Raw genomic sequence first — 14,204 nt, forward strand, 5'->3', positions numbered from 1 at the left:
CGTGCGGGGTGGGGGGGTTGGGCAGCATGTAACCCAGGAGAAGTGGCAGCGGAGTGTCATGCAGGCAGTGATTGTGCTTTGTTGGAGGTAGTGTGGTGCTTAGCTAAGGTATGCATTGCTTATGAGGGCTTTTCAGAAGTAAAAATTGTTGGGAGGGGGGGCACTCTTGCCGCTATTGTGGCTTCATAGTGGGACCTGGGAACTTGAGATGCAGCCCAACGTGTAGCCCCTCGCCTGCCCTATCTGTTGCTGTGTCGTTTCCATCACTTTCTTGAATTGCCCAGATTTTCACAAATGGAAACCTTAGCGAGCATCAGCGATATACAAAAATGCTCGGGTCGCCCATTGATTTCAATGGGGTTCGTTATTCGAAACGAACCCTCGAGCATCGCGAAATTTTCGTCCCGAATAACGAGCACCCAAGCATTTTGGTGCTGGCTCATCTCTAATGATGATGCTTTGCCTTTGACTACTGACTCTGAAGCTGAATTTGCTTTCGATCAATCCTCTCTTCTTGTAGTGCCTTCCTATGATACTTTTTGTTTATGCATATTATGGGAACGTTGGTTGGGGGATCCAGGAAGTCACGTAGGAATACTGGCACTTTCTATTAGGCATTTGTAAGTACTTGGCTGAGACGTTCGCCTGACTGCTCTAAGAAACAAAAAGGAGGGACTGTTGTAGTAATTATAATAAATGTTTCTCTTAATTCAGACTAGGCAAACACGTCTGTCTGTCTATCTACCTATCAACTGTTATATCCACCTTCATAGGAAATAGCAAGCAGTTAAACGTGTTCATATACAAACGTGTTCAGAATGTGTTAGACCCTTGTATCTGCCTCCCACACATGCTTATCATGGAGCAGTTGTGTATTAATTGGATAAACTGCTCCCTTATAAATAAGATTATACTTTCTGCAAATTCTTTCACTTTTGATACTTTACTAACATGTTAATTACCATATTATTGTATTAACCAATCCTGTATGAGCACAATAACTCTTTTTGTTTACTCCTCTTTTGTGATGTAACGTTTGTCCATAAAAGCGTTTGTATTCCTTTGAATAAATTAGAAGGGTATTGGAGCCTGACGGATAACATCAGTCAGTTCAAATACATTATCATGCATGATGCTTCTCATTATAACCAATTTGGAGCAGACTAGTGGAATCTTCTGGAATATGATTTATTCCCATAACAACCTATTGGAACGTATTGATGATATGAGTGTACAAACAACATAATGCAAGTAAAAGTTAATGTGCGCATGTTCTGTACAGATGGAGGATGATCTGCTGAATCATTTCCTTTGGTGGACCCAATTCTGACACAGCTTCCCTGTCTTCACCAACATAATACCAGCTGAGATGAATCCAATTTTGTTCTTGTCTCTGTTAAGGTGGTAATTTGTTTTGGGCGCCCTAATGTCTTAATATTGTTCATGCAGGCCTCGGAGGACTTGAAACTATAATTTTCATGTGCATGGTGCAGAAGAGTTGAGTACATTCATTCTCGTAATTCCTTGTTCTCCCAACTGCATGAAGGCTCTTCTTTTGAGGACTTTGAGACTTGACTCTGTAAAAAAATTGTCACAATTCATTACTGGGTAATCTGGGTAACTACAACAATGTATATGTAATAATGTAAAATATATTATAGGCTAGTGGTATATATACAAAATGGACACAAACAGGGAGAGTCCTGTCAGTCAACCGAGCTGGGCAGAGAAAGGCCTTATGACTCCAAAATTCGTTTTGAGTGGATTTTCAAAGTATGTTTCAGAATATGGGCCCTTTTACATGGAATGCCTATTTTCCAGTCTATGGGTGGATCGTGCAAAACTGAACAAGAATTGTTTAGTGTAAACGCTGCAGACTGAATGACGAATAATAATTTGTTTGCTTATCATTCATCGTTCAGTTCATGCTGACGTAAAAGTCAAAGGATGATCGGCCGGTGTAAACAGGCAATCATTCATCTATGAATGACTGCCTGTGTACTATGAATGGACGTGGGCGGGCCAGACGAGATCTCCAGGGTGCTGCGCCTCCATTCACTAAAGGGTCATCATTATTCCTGAGCGAAAGGACCCTAAGGCACACATGCCTGCTATGCTGTGTCCATGATGCCCGTGGTTAGGACAGCATAAACCTATAATGACAGGTTCACCTTAACCCCTTAAGGACATAGTCATTTTTTATTCATTTTCTTTTTTCTTTCTCTATTTTAAAATAATCTGAACTCTTTTATTAATGCATCAACAGAGCTGTATGAGGGCTTGCTTTTTGTGTGACGAATTGTATTTTTCAATAGTACTATTTAATGTACCATATAATGTGCTGGAAAACCTATTAAAAATTCTAAGTGGAGTGAAATGGAAAAAATAGTGCAATTCCACCATCTTGAGGGGGGGGGGGGTTGTCTCTACAGTGTGCACACTACAGCACAAATGACATGATAGACATCGTTGTGTGAGGACTCGTTTTTGCGAGATCTACTGTAGTTTTTATTTGTATTTTGGAGTACATATAACTTTTTGATGGCTTTTTGTTTCCTTTTTTTTCTTTTGAGAAAGGGTGAGGGAAAAAAGCGCAATTCTGGCATTGTTTATTTTTTTCTGAGGATATTCACCGTGCAGAGTGCTCACCTTTTAGGTGTTTTTGGGTGCTATGCATCCCCCGACCTACTCACCCCCTAGGTGTCTCCCCACACTTTTTAGGTGCTCTCCTTAAGGAGACACAACACCCCTCCTGACCCGAGTAATTTAAGTGTAACTTTGATAGATCAGACTTTTATGGATGCAGTGATACCAAATATGTTTTTGAGTTTTCTTTAGATTTTTTTATTATAAGTATGGCAAAAGTTTTTTTTTCAAAACTTTTATTATCTTTTATTTTCTTAAATAATTAATAAAACTTTTTTAAACTGATTTTTACATGTTACTTTTAGGCCCTATAGGGGTCATGAACTTTCGATGGTTTGATCACTCCTACAGTATGATGTAATACCAAAGTATTACATTATGCCACAATATGACAGGCAATCTGCAATGGCAGCCCTGGGGTTTTTCAGAAAGCCCCAGATGCCAAGGCAACTGAACAGCACCCCACAATCTCAATGCTCATCACGGGGGGCCATTTGGGACCACCAAACTCCGATCGGGGTGTTTAAAGGGTTAACAAATGTGATCAGCGAGAGTGCTGATCGCAGCTGTTGTGGACAGGTGTCAGCTGTAAGAAACTGTATGTCATGGAGCATTAAGAGGTTAAAGAGGACCCTTCAGCTCTCCATAATATCATTGATTGGACCGTGTCAGTGCAAGGACATACCCCATTGACAAGAGGAATAGTAACAGTTAGTATTTGATTTATTCATACATTTTCTGTAGTAATAACAGAGGAACTGCATAGCACAGCATTATAAAAGTAGTGCTTCAGAATTCCTATTTCATAGAGTTATCCAGTTGCATGTTATTGATTGTCTATCCACAAAATAGGCTATCAATAGTAGTTTGGCAGGACTCCACCACCGAGGACTTCCACAGAACAGCTGTTCACTGGATTGGGGCGCCTGTACACTCAGCTGTTTTCCGCAGGAGGCAGACAGCTCCATTCCCACTGCAGTGGTCAGACTTGGTATTACATGCAGAGCTCCTATTCACTTCAATAGGAACTTTGGTTGTAATACCAAGCCTAGCCACTGCAGTGGGAATGAAGCTGTCTGCTTCCTGCAGAAATCAGCTCAGTGCACAAGCACATTGCGCCAGCGATCAGCGAACCTCTGTCAATCTATTATTAATGGCCTATCCTGAGGGTAGACCATCAATAGTTTACAACTGGAGAACCCTGAAAAAAAGTATAGCATAAATAAATGCCAGAAACCTTGATGGAAGCAGACAATGCAAGGTATTTAGTGAGTATTTGAATTAGGAGGGAAAAGGCACAAAAATGTAAAAACTAATTTTTGAGTCTGGAATATATAATTAGGGTTGTATGGGTAAGGTGACCCTTATAGGATGTGCTGAACACAATTTATGGGACATGAGATTATGGGATAAATTAATGCAGGAGACTCTGTAACTATGAAAATCTAGCTAGAAAACACTAATGCTATACCTCAGCATAGAGTAAGATGTTAGACAATACTAAGACTTACCTGTTTTATAGTCATGGGTATGGTACTACCTACCAGACGCGGTCTCCGACACGGGCTGCTTAGAGTAAAGCCTGCGGTATGCTCTGCTGTACTGTTCCCGTACCTAGAAGTAAAGGTAAGAAGAACAGAGTTATTTTCAGTATCCCTGATTGAGGGAAGCATATTGTGATAATATTGGAAAGACAGTGGAAATAGCGGGTGATGAAAGTCACATGACCTGGTGGTTGAGTAGACAATGTACAATGAAGAGGTACACTCCTTGGAGACTGTTGCAGATGGTGAAGACATAAGACGTAATAATTGATCCAGATCCGAACTGAAAAAAGCCAATGATCCATGTACAGCCTAGTATGAAGAGCTGGGAAAAGGCCTTGAACGTCAATAAGCTGCGGGAAGGAAAGGGTTACATTGTGCTGTTATATTGTCTGACTTTAACCCTGAAAATTAACCCTTAATTGGCATTACTCTGTATCACACAACCTTTTCATGTGAACTTCGAGCACCACCTGACTTGAGTACTCGTTTTTTATATCTTTCCACCCACATGAATATGCCCCAGACCTATGCCCTTGCCTAATTTACTTCAGTTCCATAAAATTTTATCCAAATTATATTAGGGGGTCAGCATAAATATTAATATATAAATAGAGATGAGCGAGTATACTCGCTAAGGCACATTACTCGAGCGAGTAGTGCCTTAGCCAAGTATCTCCCCGCTCGTCTCTAAAGATTCGGGGGCCGACGCGGATGACAGGTGAGTTGCGGCAGGGAGCGCAGGGGGGGGGGGATAGATCTCCCCTCCGTTCCTCCCCGCTCTCCCCCGCCGCTCCCCGCCGGCCCCCGAATCTTTAGAGACGAGCGGGGAGATACTCGGCTAAGCCACTACTAGCTCGAGTAATGTGCCTTAGCGAGTATATTCGCTCATCTCTATATATAAAGAACGCTCACCTCCATGACAAGTCTGTGCTTCCTCATGTTTCCTTTGCTACGATAGTTTTCATTCAATCATGGAAGTGTTTCATGTCCACCGTCACTCGATCCAATGGGCCATTCATTTCAGAAAAATAAATACAGTAATTCTTGGGAGCTTGGACTTCGTGAAAAACACCTTCCATGCTTTATTATAAAATGTGCTCAGCACATCATGGTTACTATGTGCCTAGTACCCATGATGTACTGAGCACATCTTATAATAAAGCATGGAAGCTGTTTTTCACGAAGTCCAACCTCCCAATAATTATTTCTTTTTCGGAAACGGTCAGCATGAATAAATCGCTGAAACCTTCCCATTACTGTATAGCACAGTGATGTCCACAGTTAGGGCAGCCTCACACAAGTGTATTTTTGCACATATTACTGTACTTTTCATGCTTACAGGGCCAGTTAACATGGGCGCTGGACACTCCTGCGCCATGATTTTATTTAGCCTACTGAGCTTCAGATGTGTTCTTTTTCCTAAGGAATTGCACAGCGTATTGACTGCGCTGATATGAAGATAGCCTAAAATGTCAAGTTGACATTTCCTACATCTATACTTATATATTTGGTAACCTTATAGCCAAAATTGGAACTTTCCCACTAGTGACTTCTGACTGGCATCCAACCAGATTTTATTTTTTCCATCTTGGACTCACCGGGTATGTTTTAAAGTGGAGACATTAGAGTTTAGAGATGACAACTTCTTCCTAAGGAGCCAGAATGTGAGGATCAAGAGAATGAAATTGACCTAACGAAAGAGTCATAGAGAAGAAGTAGGGAGTGATATATGTGAGTGATCAAGGTATACCAGGAGGGGATGCTGAGGCTGATACTATATACTCACAACGATAAACATGCAGACCGGACCAAGGAAACTCCAGACATAATCAATTTTGAGCCAGCAACTAAAGGCAAAAAAGAAGAAAAACCCAAGTGGTCATCATAAGTTTTTCATTAAAGAAACCCTTTAGTCCTGGACAAACCAAGATGGCCGCACAACTTCTTGGACTACCCAACACTCTGCATTAGTAGTTTAAGACACTATATGCTGTGATGATTGGCCGACCTTGCTCATATGAGCAGCACTGACCAATCATCGCAGTGTCTTAGACTACCAATAGACGGTGTGCATCAGGTAGTCAGAGAATTTGTGCTGCCATCTTGGCTTGTCTAGGGCCAGAGAGGTGCTTTACTTCACCTGTCTTGTCTAATACAATGCAATTCTAATGAGTTTTCCCAGGAAGGGTCACCAGAGAAGATGGTAAAAAGACAACTCTAGTACGGCACTCTGGGGTAGGGTGAACTAAGATCACCTTGAATTAATAGTCACTTCATAGCCTCTTCAGCAGTTAAGTTTTAAAGAATCTACCCCATCTATAGTTTTAGTGGTCTCATCAGGGCTTTGCAAGCTTCAGCTATTACCCAGTTGACCACTGGAGGTATTTAGGAGGGTTATTGGCTTTACTGAACCTAAATTTTGATTTGATGATGGAACTTACTGTGTCTCCTCTCCATACATATCTGGATGTATTGATGCCGAGACAATTATTATAATAGAGGGTATTCCAAATCCAACCAGGCAGACATATGGGAAATGAGAGCGTTGAGAGTTCATATAATTCAGAGCTTGTAGGTTTCGGACAGTCAAAAAGAGAAGGATGCTTTCAAGAGACATCCAGCAGAATGCACAGAGGAAGAAGAATTCCAGACTGCCTGCAATCACCGAACAGAGGATCTGAAATAAAGATAATAGGGACGAGAGAGGGAAAAATGAAATCCGAATGAGGTTTAAATCAAGCTTAGATAAGAATGTGTGAGATCTTAATAGGCTTTTCCAGAATTAAGATATTGATAATCTTACCTCAGGATAGGTCATCAATATCAAATCGGACCCCATCGATCAGCTGTTTGAAGTGGCTGCAGCACTCGTGTGTGCAAAGGCAACTTCACTGCATATCAGACCCAGCACTGTACATGGTATAGCACCTCAAGTCAATTAACAATCATAGAATAGTAGAGTTGGAAGGGACCTCCAGTGTCATCAGGTCCAACCCTCTGCTCAGTGCAAGATTCACTAGATCATCCCAGACAGATATTTGTCTAGCCTTTGTTTGAAGACTTCCATTGAAGGAGAACTCACGACCTCCCATAGTAACCTGTTTGACTAATTAATCACTTTTACTGTCTGCAAGTTTTTTCTAATATCTAATCTGTGTCTGCTCCCTTTCAGTTTCATCGTGCAAATGCGAATAGGCCTGATCCCTCTGCACTGTGACAGCCCTTCAGATATTTGTAGACAGCTATTAAGTCTTCTCTCTGCCTTATTTTTTGCAAGCTAAACATTCCCAGATCCTTTAACCCTTCTTCATAGGACATGATTTGCAGAATGCTCACCATCCTAGTAACTCTTCTCTGAATTTGCTCCAGTTTGTCTATGTCTTTTTGAGGCTTCTTTCACATGAGAACATATCGGCCGGCCTTTTCATGGCCGGCCAATATGCGCTGTGATCTGATGCATTGGATTCCAATGCATCAGATCACATGGGCGTATTTGTGAGACGTAAAAACACCTGGCCAAGCCAATATAGCGTTGGGAGTTTTTACGTCAGATCCAAAACATAGTTCTGGAACCTTGTTTTGGTCCGGATGTCACAGTGCTTGAGGGGATTCAAAGAAGGGCAACTAAACTAATACATGGAATGACGGGACTGGAATACCCAGAGAGGGTATCCAAATTGAGATTATTTACTCTAGAAAAAAGACTGCTAAGGGGTGATCAAATAACTATGTATAAATACATGAAGGGACAATACAACGATCTCTCCCAAGATCTGTTTACACCCAGGACCACGACGGTAACAAGAGGACATCCGCTACGATTAGAGGAAAGTAGGTTTCATCACCAACATAGAAGAGGATTCTTTACTGTAAGAGCAGTTAGACTGTGGAACTCTCTGCCGGAGGAAGTGGTGATGGCAAAATCCATAGAGGAGTTTAAAAGGGGACTTGATGTCTTTCTGGAGAGGAAAGACATTATAAGATATAAATCTTAGGTTAATTGTCAATCCGGGTATACAGGCAAGTAGGAACTATTAGGGGTTGATCCAGGGAACAGTCTGATTGCCATTAGGGAGTCGGGAAGGAATTTTTTCCCCAAAATGGCTAATTGGCTTCTGCCCTTGGGGTTTTTTGCGTTCCTCTGGATAAACACAGGAGGATAGACAGGCTGGACTAGATGGACATTGTCTTCATTCAGCCTTACATACTATGTTACTATGGAATACGTCAGCCGCTGCATGGGCTCCAATGGGAGCCCATGGCAGCGGCCGTAAGTAAGAGGGAGTTTAGCAGTGTGGCTGCTAAGCTCCCTCCCTCTGTTCTCCTCCCCCCATGCAGGCTCACCTGTCTTCCTCCCCGCTCGTTCAGTGCAATGGGAGGGGGTGGGACAATGGTGGGGCCAAGTGCCGGTCTGCCCCGCCTCCTCCCATTGATGCTATTGACGAGGGGCAGGGTGAGGGGCGGAGCTAAGCATTCACCCTCTCCCCGCCCCTTGTCCATAGCCATCAATGGGAGGAGGTGGGGTGGACTGGCGCGTGGCTCCACCCTGTCCTGCCCCCTCCCATTGCACAGAAAGAGCGGGGAGAAGACAGGTGAGCCTGCGATGGGGAGGGAAAATGGGCGATGGCCTGGTGAGCTCGGTGCATTTGCACAGGCCTCACCAGGCAATCTGAACGGGCGCACAAACGTTTGATTTGTACATCCGTTCACCAAATATTTTTCAACCGTTGTAGAGTATATCCGCTCATGTGAAAGAAGCCTTAAAGTGCTGTGCCCAGAACTGGACACAGTATTTCAGATGAGGTTTGACTAAGAAGGAGTAGAGAGGAATAATTACCTTAAGTGATCTAGACTCTCTACTTCTCTTAATACATCCCAGAATTGTGTTTGCCTTTTTTGCTGCATCACATTGTTGACTCATGTTCAGTCTATGATCTATTAGTATATCTAAGTCTTTTTCACATGTGCTGCTGCTTAGCCCAATTCTTCCCATTCTGTATGTGCTTTTTTCATTTGTAGTGCACAGATGTAGGACTTTGCATTTCTCCTTGTTAAATACCATTCTGTTAGTCGCCGCCCACTGTTCAAGTTTTTCTAGAACTTTTTGAATACTCTCTCTTCCCTAGTGTTATCTATCCCTCCTAGCTTTGTGTTATTGGCAAATTTGATCAGTTTTCCATCAATTCCCTCCTCCAGATGATTTATAAAAAGGTTGCACAACACTGGGCCTAGGACAGAGCCTTGTGGTACCCCACCTGATACATTCTTCCAATTGGATGTGCAGCCATTTATGACCACTCTGAGTACGATCACTCAGACAGTTGTGAATCCACCTATTAAATACCTATTTAATCCCATATTTGGTCATTTTTTCAATAAGGATAAAATCTTCAAATAAAATGAGAAAAGTACCTCACCTTAAATCTTGCTTGTTAGTTTGTCTGTTTATCAGCGCAGAGAAGTTATACTAACATTCACAATACCATTCGGTCATATGGTTCACATGAATTGATGATAGTAGATACGTGGAAATATGAACATACAGAGTACTTTCTCTGCTTTTATTCTTTATTCATGCTTGCACAGTCAGGTACATAATAGAAGAATGCGTCTCACCTTGAACAAGGCTGTGGAAGCTGAAACGCGTTCTTCTATTATGTACCTGACTGTGCAAGCATGAATAAAGAATAAAAGCAGAGAATGTACTCCGTATGTTCATATTCCAACGTATCTACTTTCAATAAGGATAGTATGAGATACTTTGTCAAATGCCTAACTAAAGTCAAGATATACTATATCCACCGCATTTCCCTGATCAACCCAGTCAGTGATTCTGTCAGAGAAGAAAATTAGATTTGTTTGCCTTGACTTGTTTGTTACAAACCCATGCTGTATCTGGTTAATTACTCCATTCTTTATCCAAGTACTTGTATACATGCTGTTTAATAATTTGTTCAAAGATTTTTCCTAGTATGGAAGTCAGGCTCACAGGCCTGCAGTTTCCTGGATCCACCTTCTTCCCTTGTTTGAAGATAGGGACAACATTTGCCCTTTTCCAATCTTCTGGGACTTCTCCTGTTCTCCAGGAATTTTCAAAGATTATGGTGAGTGGCTCAGCAATTACCTCTTCTGCTTCCTTTAGTATTCTAGGATGTAATTCATCTGGACCTTGAGACTTGAATTCATTTAAGTTAGCTAAGTGTTCCCTCACAATCCCTCGGCTTATAGATAGCCTGCATTCTTTTATTCCCCCCAAATCACAGGGAGGATCAGTTGATGTTCCATCTACTGTCTGAGAGAAAACAGATACAAAATAGGAATTTAAAAGTTTGGCCTTCTCACCATCATTCTTAACCAATTCACCATTTTCATCTTGTAAGCATCCAATAGCATATTTGACTTTTCTTTTGACATACCACCCAAATCCTTTTTTAATGCTTTTGGCCTCAGTTGCAAGCATCAATTCATTATTAGCTTTAGCTTTTCTGACACTATCCCTACAGTTTCTGCAGACTGCATTATATTCTTCTTTAGATATCTCCTCTCTTTCCATTTGATAAACATACTTTTCTTTGTTTTTAACATGTGTACAAGTTCTGTGTTCCTCCATCCTGGTCTCTTTAAATGTTTCCCATTCTTTCTTCTTTTAGGGATTGTTAATGATTGTGCTTTGAGAATCTCATTTTACAATATTTCCCAACCTTCTTGGACATTTCTGTCCTTAAGAACATCCAGCCATTGAATTCTTCCTACCCACTTTCTGAGTTCATTAAAATCTGTCTTTCTGAAATCCAACATTGACGTTTGAGTTTTCTCAGGTCTTCCTCCCCTTTTTTTCCAAAATTCAAGGAAAGCATGATCACTGCCTCCTAAGGTCCCGGTCACCCTTACTTCCTCTACCATTTCCTCCCTGTTGTTAAGAATTATGTCTTCATTACCTTTTGGAAAATAAAGTTGTCAGCAAGAGCGGATAAGAATTTGTTGGATCCATTAATTTTACCTAAGAGAGGTTCCCCACAAATGTCTTGATAGTTAAAATCTGCCAAGAGCACTATGTCATGCTTTTTGAGAGCCATCTGATGTAGAAAGAATTCATCCATATCTTCTGCTTGACCAGGCGGTCTATAATAAATGCCCACAGTGGTGTCCTTTCTGTTGTTCTCTCCTTGTATTCTTACCCAAACAGTGTCTACAGAACTACCTTGGTCTGAAGCTTGAATCTCTGTAGAGGTGGATGTTTTCCTAACATACAACGCAATACCTCCTCCCCCTTTTTTTAGGTCTGTTTCTTATAAATAAGTTGTATTCTTCAAGCCCTGTGTTCCAATCATGTGCATCATTCCTTCAAGTTTCTGTGATGCTTATGACATCATATTTCATGTTTGTTTCCCATGCTCTGTGCATTTGTGTAGAAACATTTTAGTTTGTGATTGGTGTCTCTTGCTCCTCTACTTTCCTTCTGTTCTTTTTTTCCACTTCTAATAGCAAGGTTCTCAAATGTATTAATTAGCTGTATATTTTTACCTGGCCTTTCACTTCCCATCCCATATTGTTCTAATGTAAATCTCTCCTAATAATTGAAGCAAGGCACCCACCAAATATATGCTTACCTGTCTTTGTAAGGTACAACCCGTCTCTAGCAAGCAGTCCATCATATAGGTAAATCACTCCATGGTCTAGAAATTCAAAACTTTGCTGACGCACCATCGACGTAGCCAGTTGTTCACCTCTAGAATCCTGTTCCATCTTATTCCATGGCAATCCACTGGGAGGATGGATGAGAAGATCACCAGTGCTTCTAGTTCCTTCACCTTCTTTCCAAGGTCTTTAAAGTCTCTGCAGATAGTTGCAAGGTCCTTTTTTGCCGTGTCATTTGTCCCTCATCGTATTCGTAGGAATAATGGTGGTGTTCTGTAGAACTGAAGAGTCTTAACAGTCTATTAGACACATCTTTGATTTGTGCACCTGGAAGGCATCACACCTCTCGTGAGGTGTCAGGTCTGCAGACGGCGGCCTCTGTTTCTCTCAATAGGGAATCCCCCACAACCACCACTCTCCTTTTCTTCTTTACAACAGCACTTCTTTTTCTCTATTCAAGAGGACTCTGTGTGCTTACTACGCAGTTCTTTGTGTAAGAGTCATTTCTTGCTGTACCTCTTTCTCCTCTGCTCTGTTCTTTTTGGGTACAGTCATTTCTTGCTGTATCTTTCTACTCGGCTTTGTTCTTTTTTGGTAGAGTCATTTCTCCTTCTGCTCAGGAACCAGTACCAGATCCCCCTACATGAGAACCTGGTGCTGGTTCATGAGCAGCATGGGTGCTGGTTGACTCCTGATCCACCTGCTTCTTTGGGTCACATGCTTTCATTCTTCTGCTTCTGCAGGTACACTGGACATGTCTTTTCCTTTAACATTTTGAAGACTTTCTTCTACTCTGTCAAGGAAATCTTTACTTTCCTTAATTAATTTCAATGTAGCTATTCTCTCTTGAAGACTATGCACCTTTTCCTGCGGTAGAGACAAAAGCTTACATTTCTGGCATCTCAAGTCTGAGCTGCTCTTAGGTAGCATGGCTGATGAATGTAATGTCACACGTCTGAGAAGATGCCTTTTCAAACATCTGAATGGTGGAGGTCCCAGGCAGTAGAACCCCACCAATCAGATATCTTAGTCCCAGAAAACCCTTTTAAGATCTTTAGGATTGTTCAGTGTTAGCAAAAGGTTGTCCAGCATTAGGAAAACATGGCTGCTTTCTTCTGTTTGTGTCTGGTATTGCAGCTCAGTTCCATTGAAATGAATGGTCTAAGTTGAATACAACACACAACCAATGGACTGGCCTGGCATTCTTTTTGGAAGACCTCAGCCATGTTTTTCTAATCCTGAAAACCTCTTCAAAGTAACTATAAACAGACAATAAACTGATGTCTTACTGAGACCTGAAGGAGAAAAAACTGTGACACCACGATTGTTTGAAGAAAACTTGCACAAATTCAAAAATAGTTGAAACCATAGTTACCTTATTTGAGGTTTGTTGAAGACCCACCAAGACGAGAAGTTGGCCCAAGAAGAGACATACACAAAGAACTGTTAGGACAGAAGTGTGAGCACTTCTCAATGACTGACAGAGGATGAAGGTGAGAAAAGAAAGACACAAGCAGACAAGAGATAAACTGAGACCAATAACAGAGAGAAGTTTTAAGCCAACATCCTCCTGTAATTGAGAAAACAACAAGGGGTTAGACATGGCAGTACAAGCTACAGTACTCCACCTGATACGGAGAATTGTACTTAAACAGCCTTGCAAATGCTGGTCATCTATTCTGTAGGACATTATATCATTTTCCTATGTGTTCATCATATTATAATGAGTTTATCGACTCCAAGTAGTACATGATTTATACTTGACATATATGATCTTCAACTAGATCATGTGTGAGGGCTCAGTCACACGGGCGCATCGGCGCACGTGTTACTGCAGCTAGCAGACGGCCATACCTGAAGACGGACGTGTCTCTGCAGCGCCGGGAGGAAGAACATGTGACTGGCTTCATTGCCAGTCATGTGTTCTTTCATCAGCGCTGCAGAGAGACGTCCGTCTTCAGGTACGGCTGTTCTCTAACTGTCAGTCACACGGACACATCGGCGCCGGTGTACGGGTGCCGATGCGCCCATGTGACTGAGCCCTAAGAGTGGTGTTAGTCCTTATTTGAAAATATTTCTATATATTTTGAACCTCATATGTGGTAATTTTTTTAGCTCATGAATTCTTACTAGAAGGACATGTACATTGTTTTTATCAACTATAATAATAAGCTGACCATAAACATAGGATAGGTGGTGAAGGATTATTAAATCCCCAGTTCAGATTACATATACTTGGGTGATTTGGCTAAGGAAGTATTTTAAAGGTAAACAAAAAAAGGTGGCCCTATGAGAAGACAAGAGAATGATTGGTTGGTCATGCTGGAGGGTCTATCCAAGGATAAAACTTACAGTTCCTGGGTGCCCTACCTT

General features: G+C 41.6%; 1 protein-coding gene across 1 annotated transcript in view; it reads right to left on the reverse strand.

Annotated features, from left to right (window-relative positions):
• Nucleotides 1–1,200: 1,200 nt before the first annotated feature.
• The window catches only part of LOC136610194 (adhesion G protein-coupled receptor E1-like), a 70,406-nt gene continuing 57,402 nt past the window's right edge, over nucleotides 1,201–14,204 (reverse strand). The window contains exons 8-14 of the mRNA XM_066589436.1: nucleotides 13,207–13,401; nucleotides 6,635–6,870; nucleotides 5,980–6,040; nucleotides 5,792–5,883; nucleotides 4,375–4,543; nucleotides 4,191–4,260; nucleotides 1,201–1,577 (exon numbers count right to left, since the gene is read on the reverse strand). Coding sequence (XP_066445533.1) covers nucleotides 1,477–1,577; nucleotides 4,191–4,260; nucleotides 4,375–4,543; nucleotides 5,792–5,883; nucleotides 5,980–6,040; nucleotides 6,635–6,870; nucleotides 13,207–13,401 — 924 coding nt within the window. The 3' untranslated portion in view covers nucleotides 1,201–1,476. The remainder of the gene's footprint in view (nucleotides 1,578–4,190; nucleotides 4,261–4,374; nucleotides 4,544–5,791; nucleotides 5,884–5,979; nucleotides 6,041–6,634; nucleotides 6,871–13,206; nucleotides 13,402–14,204) is intronic.

Source organism: Eleutherodactylus coqui, chromosome 2 (assembly GCF_035609145.1).
Source record: "Eleutherodactylus coqui strain aEleCoq1 chromosome 2, aEleCoq1.hap1, whole genome shotgun sequence".
NCBI lineage: Eukaryota > Metazoa > Chordata > Amphibia > Anura > Eleutherodactylidae > Eleutherodactylus > Eleutherodactylus coqui.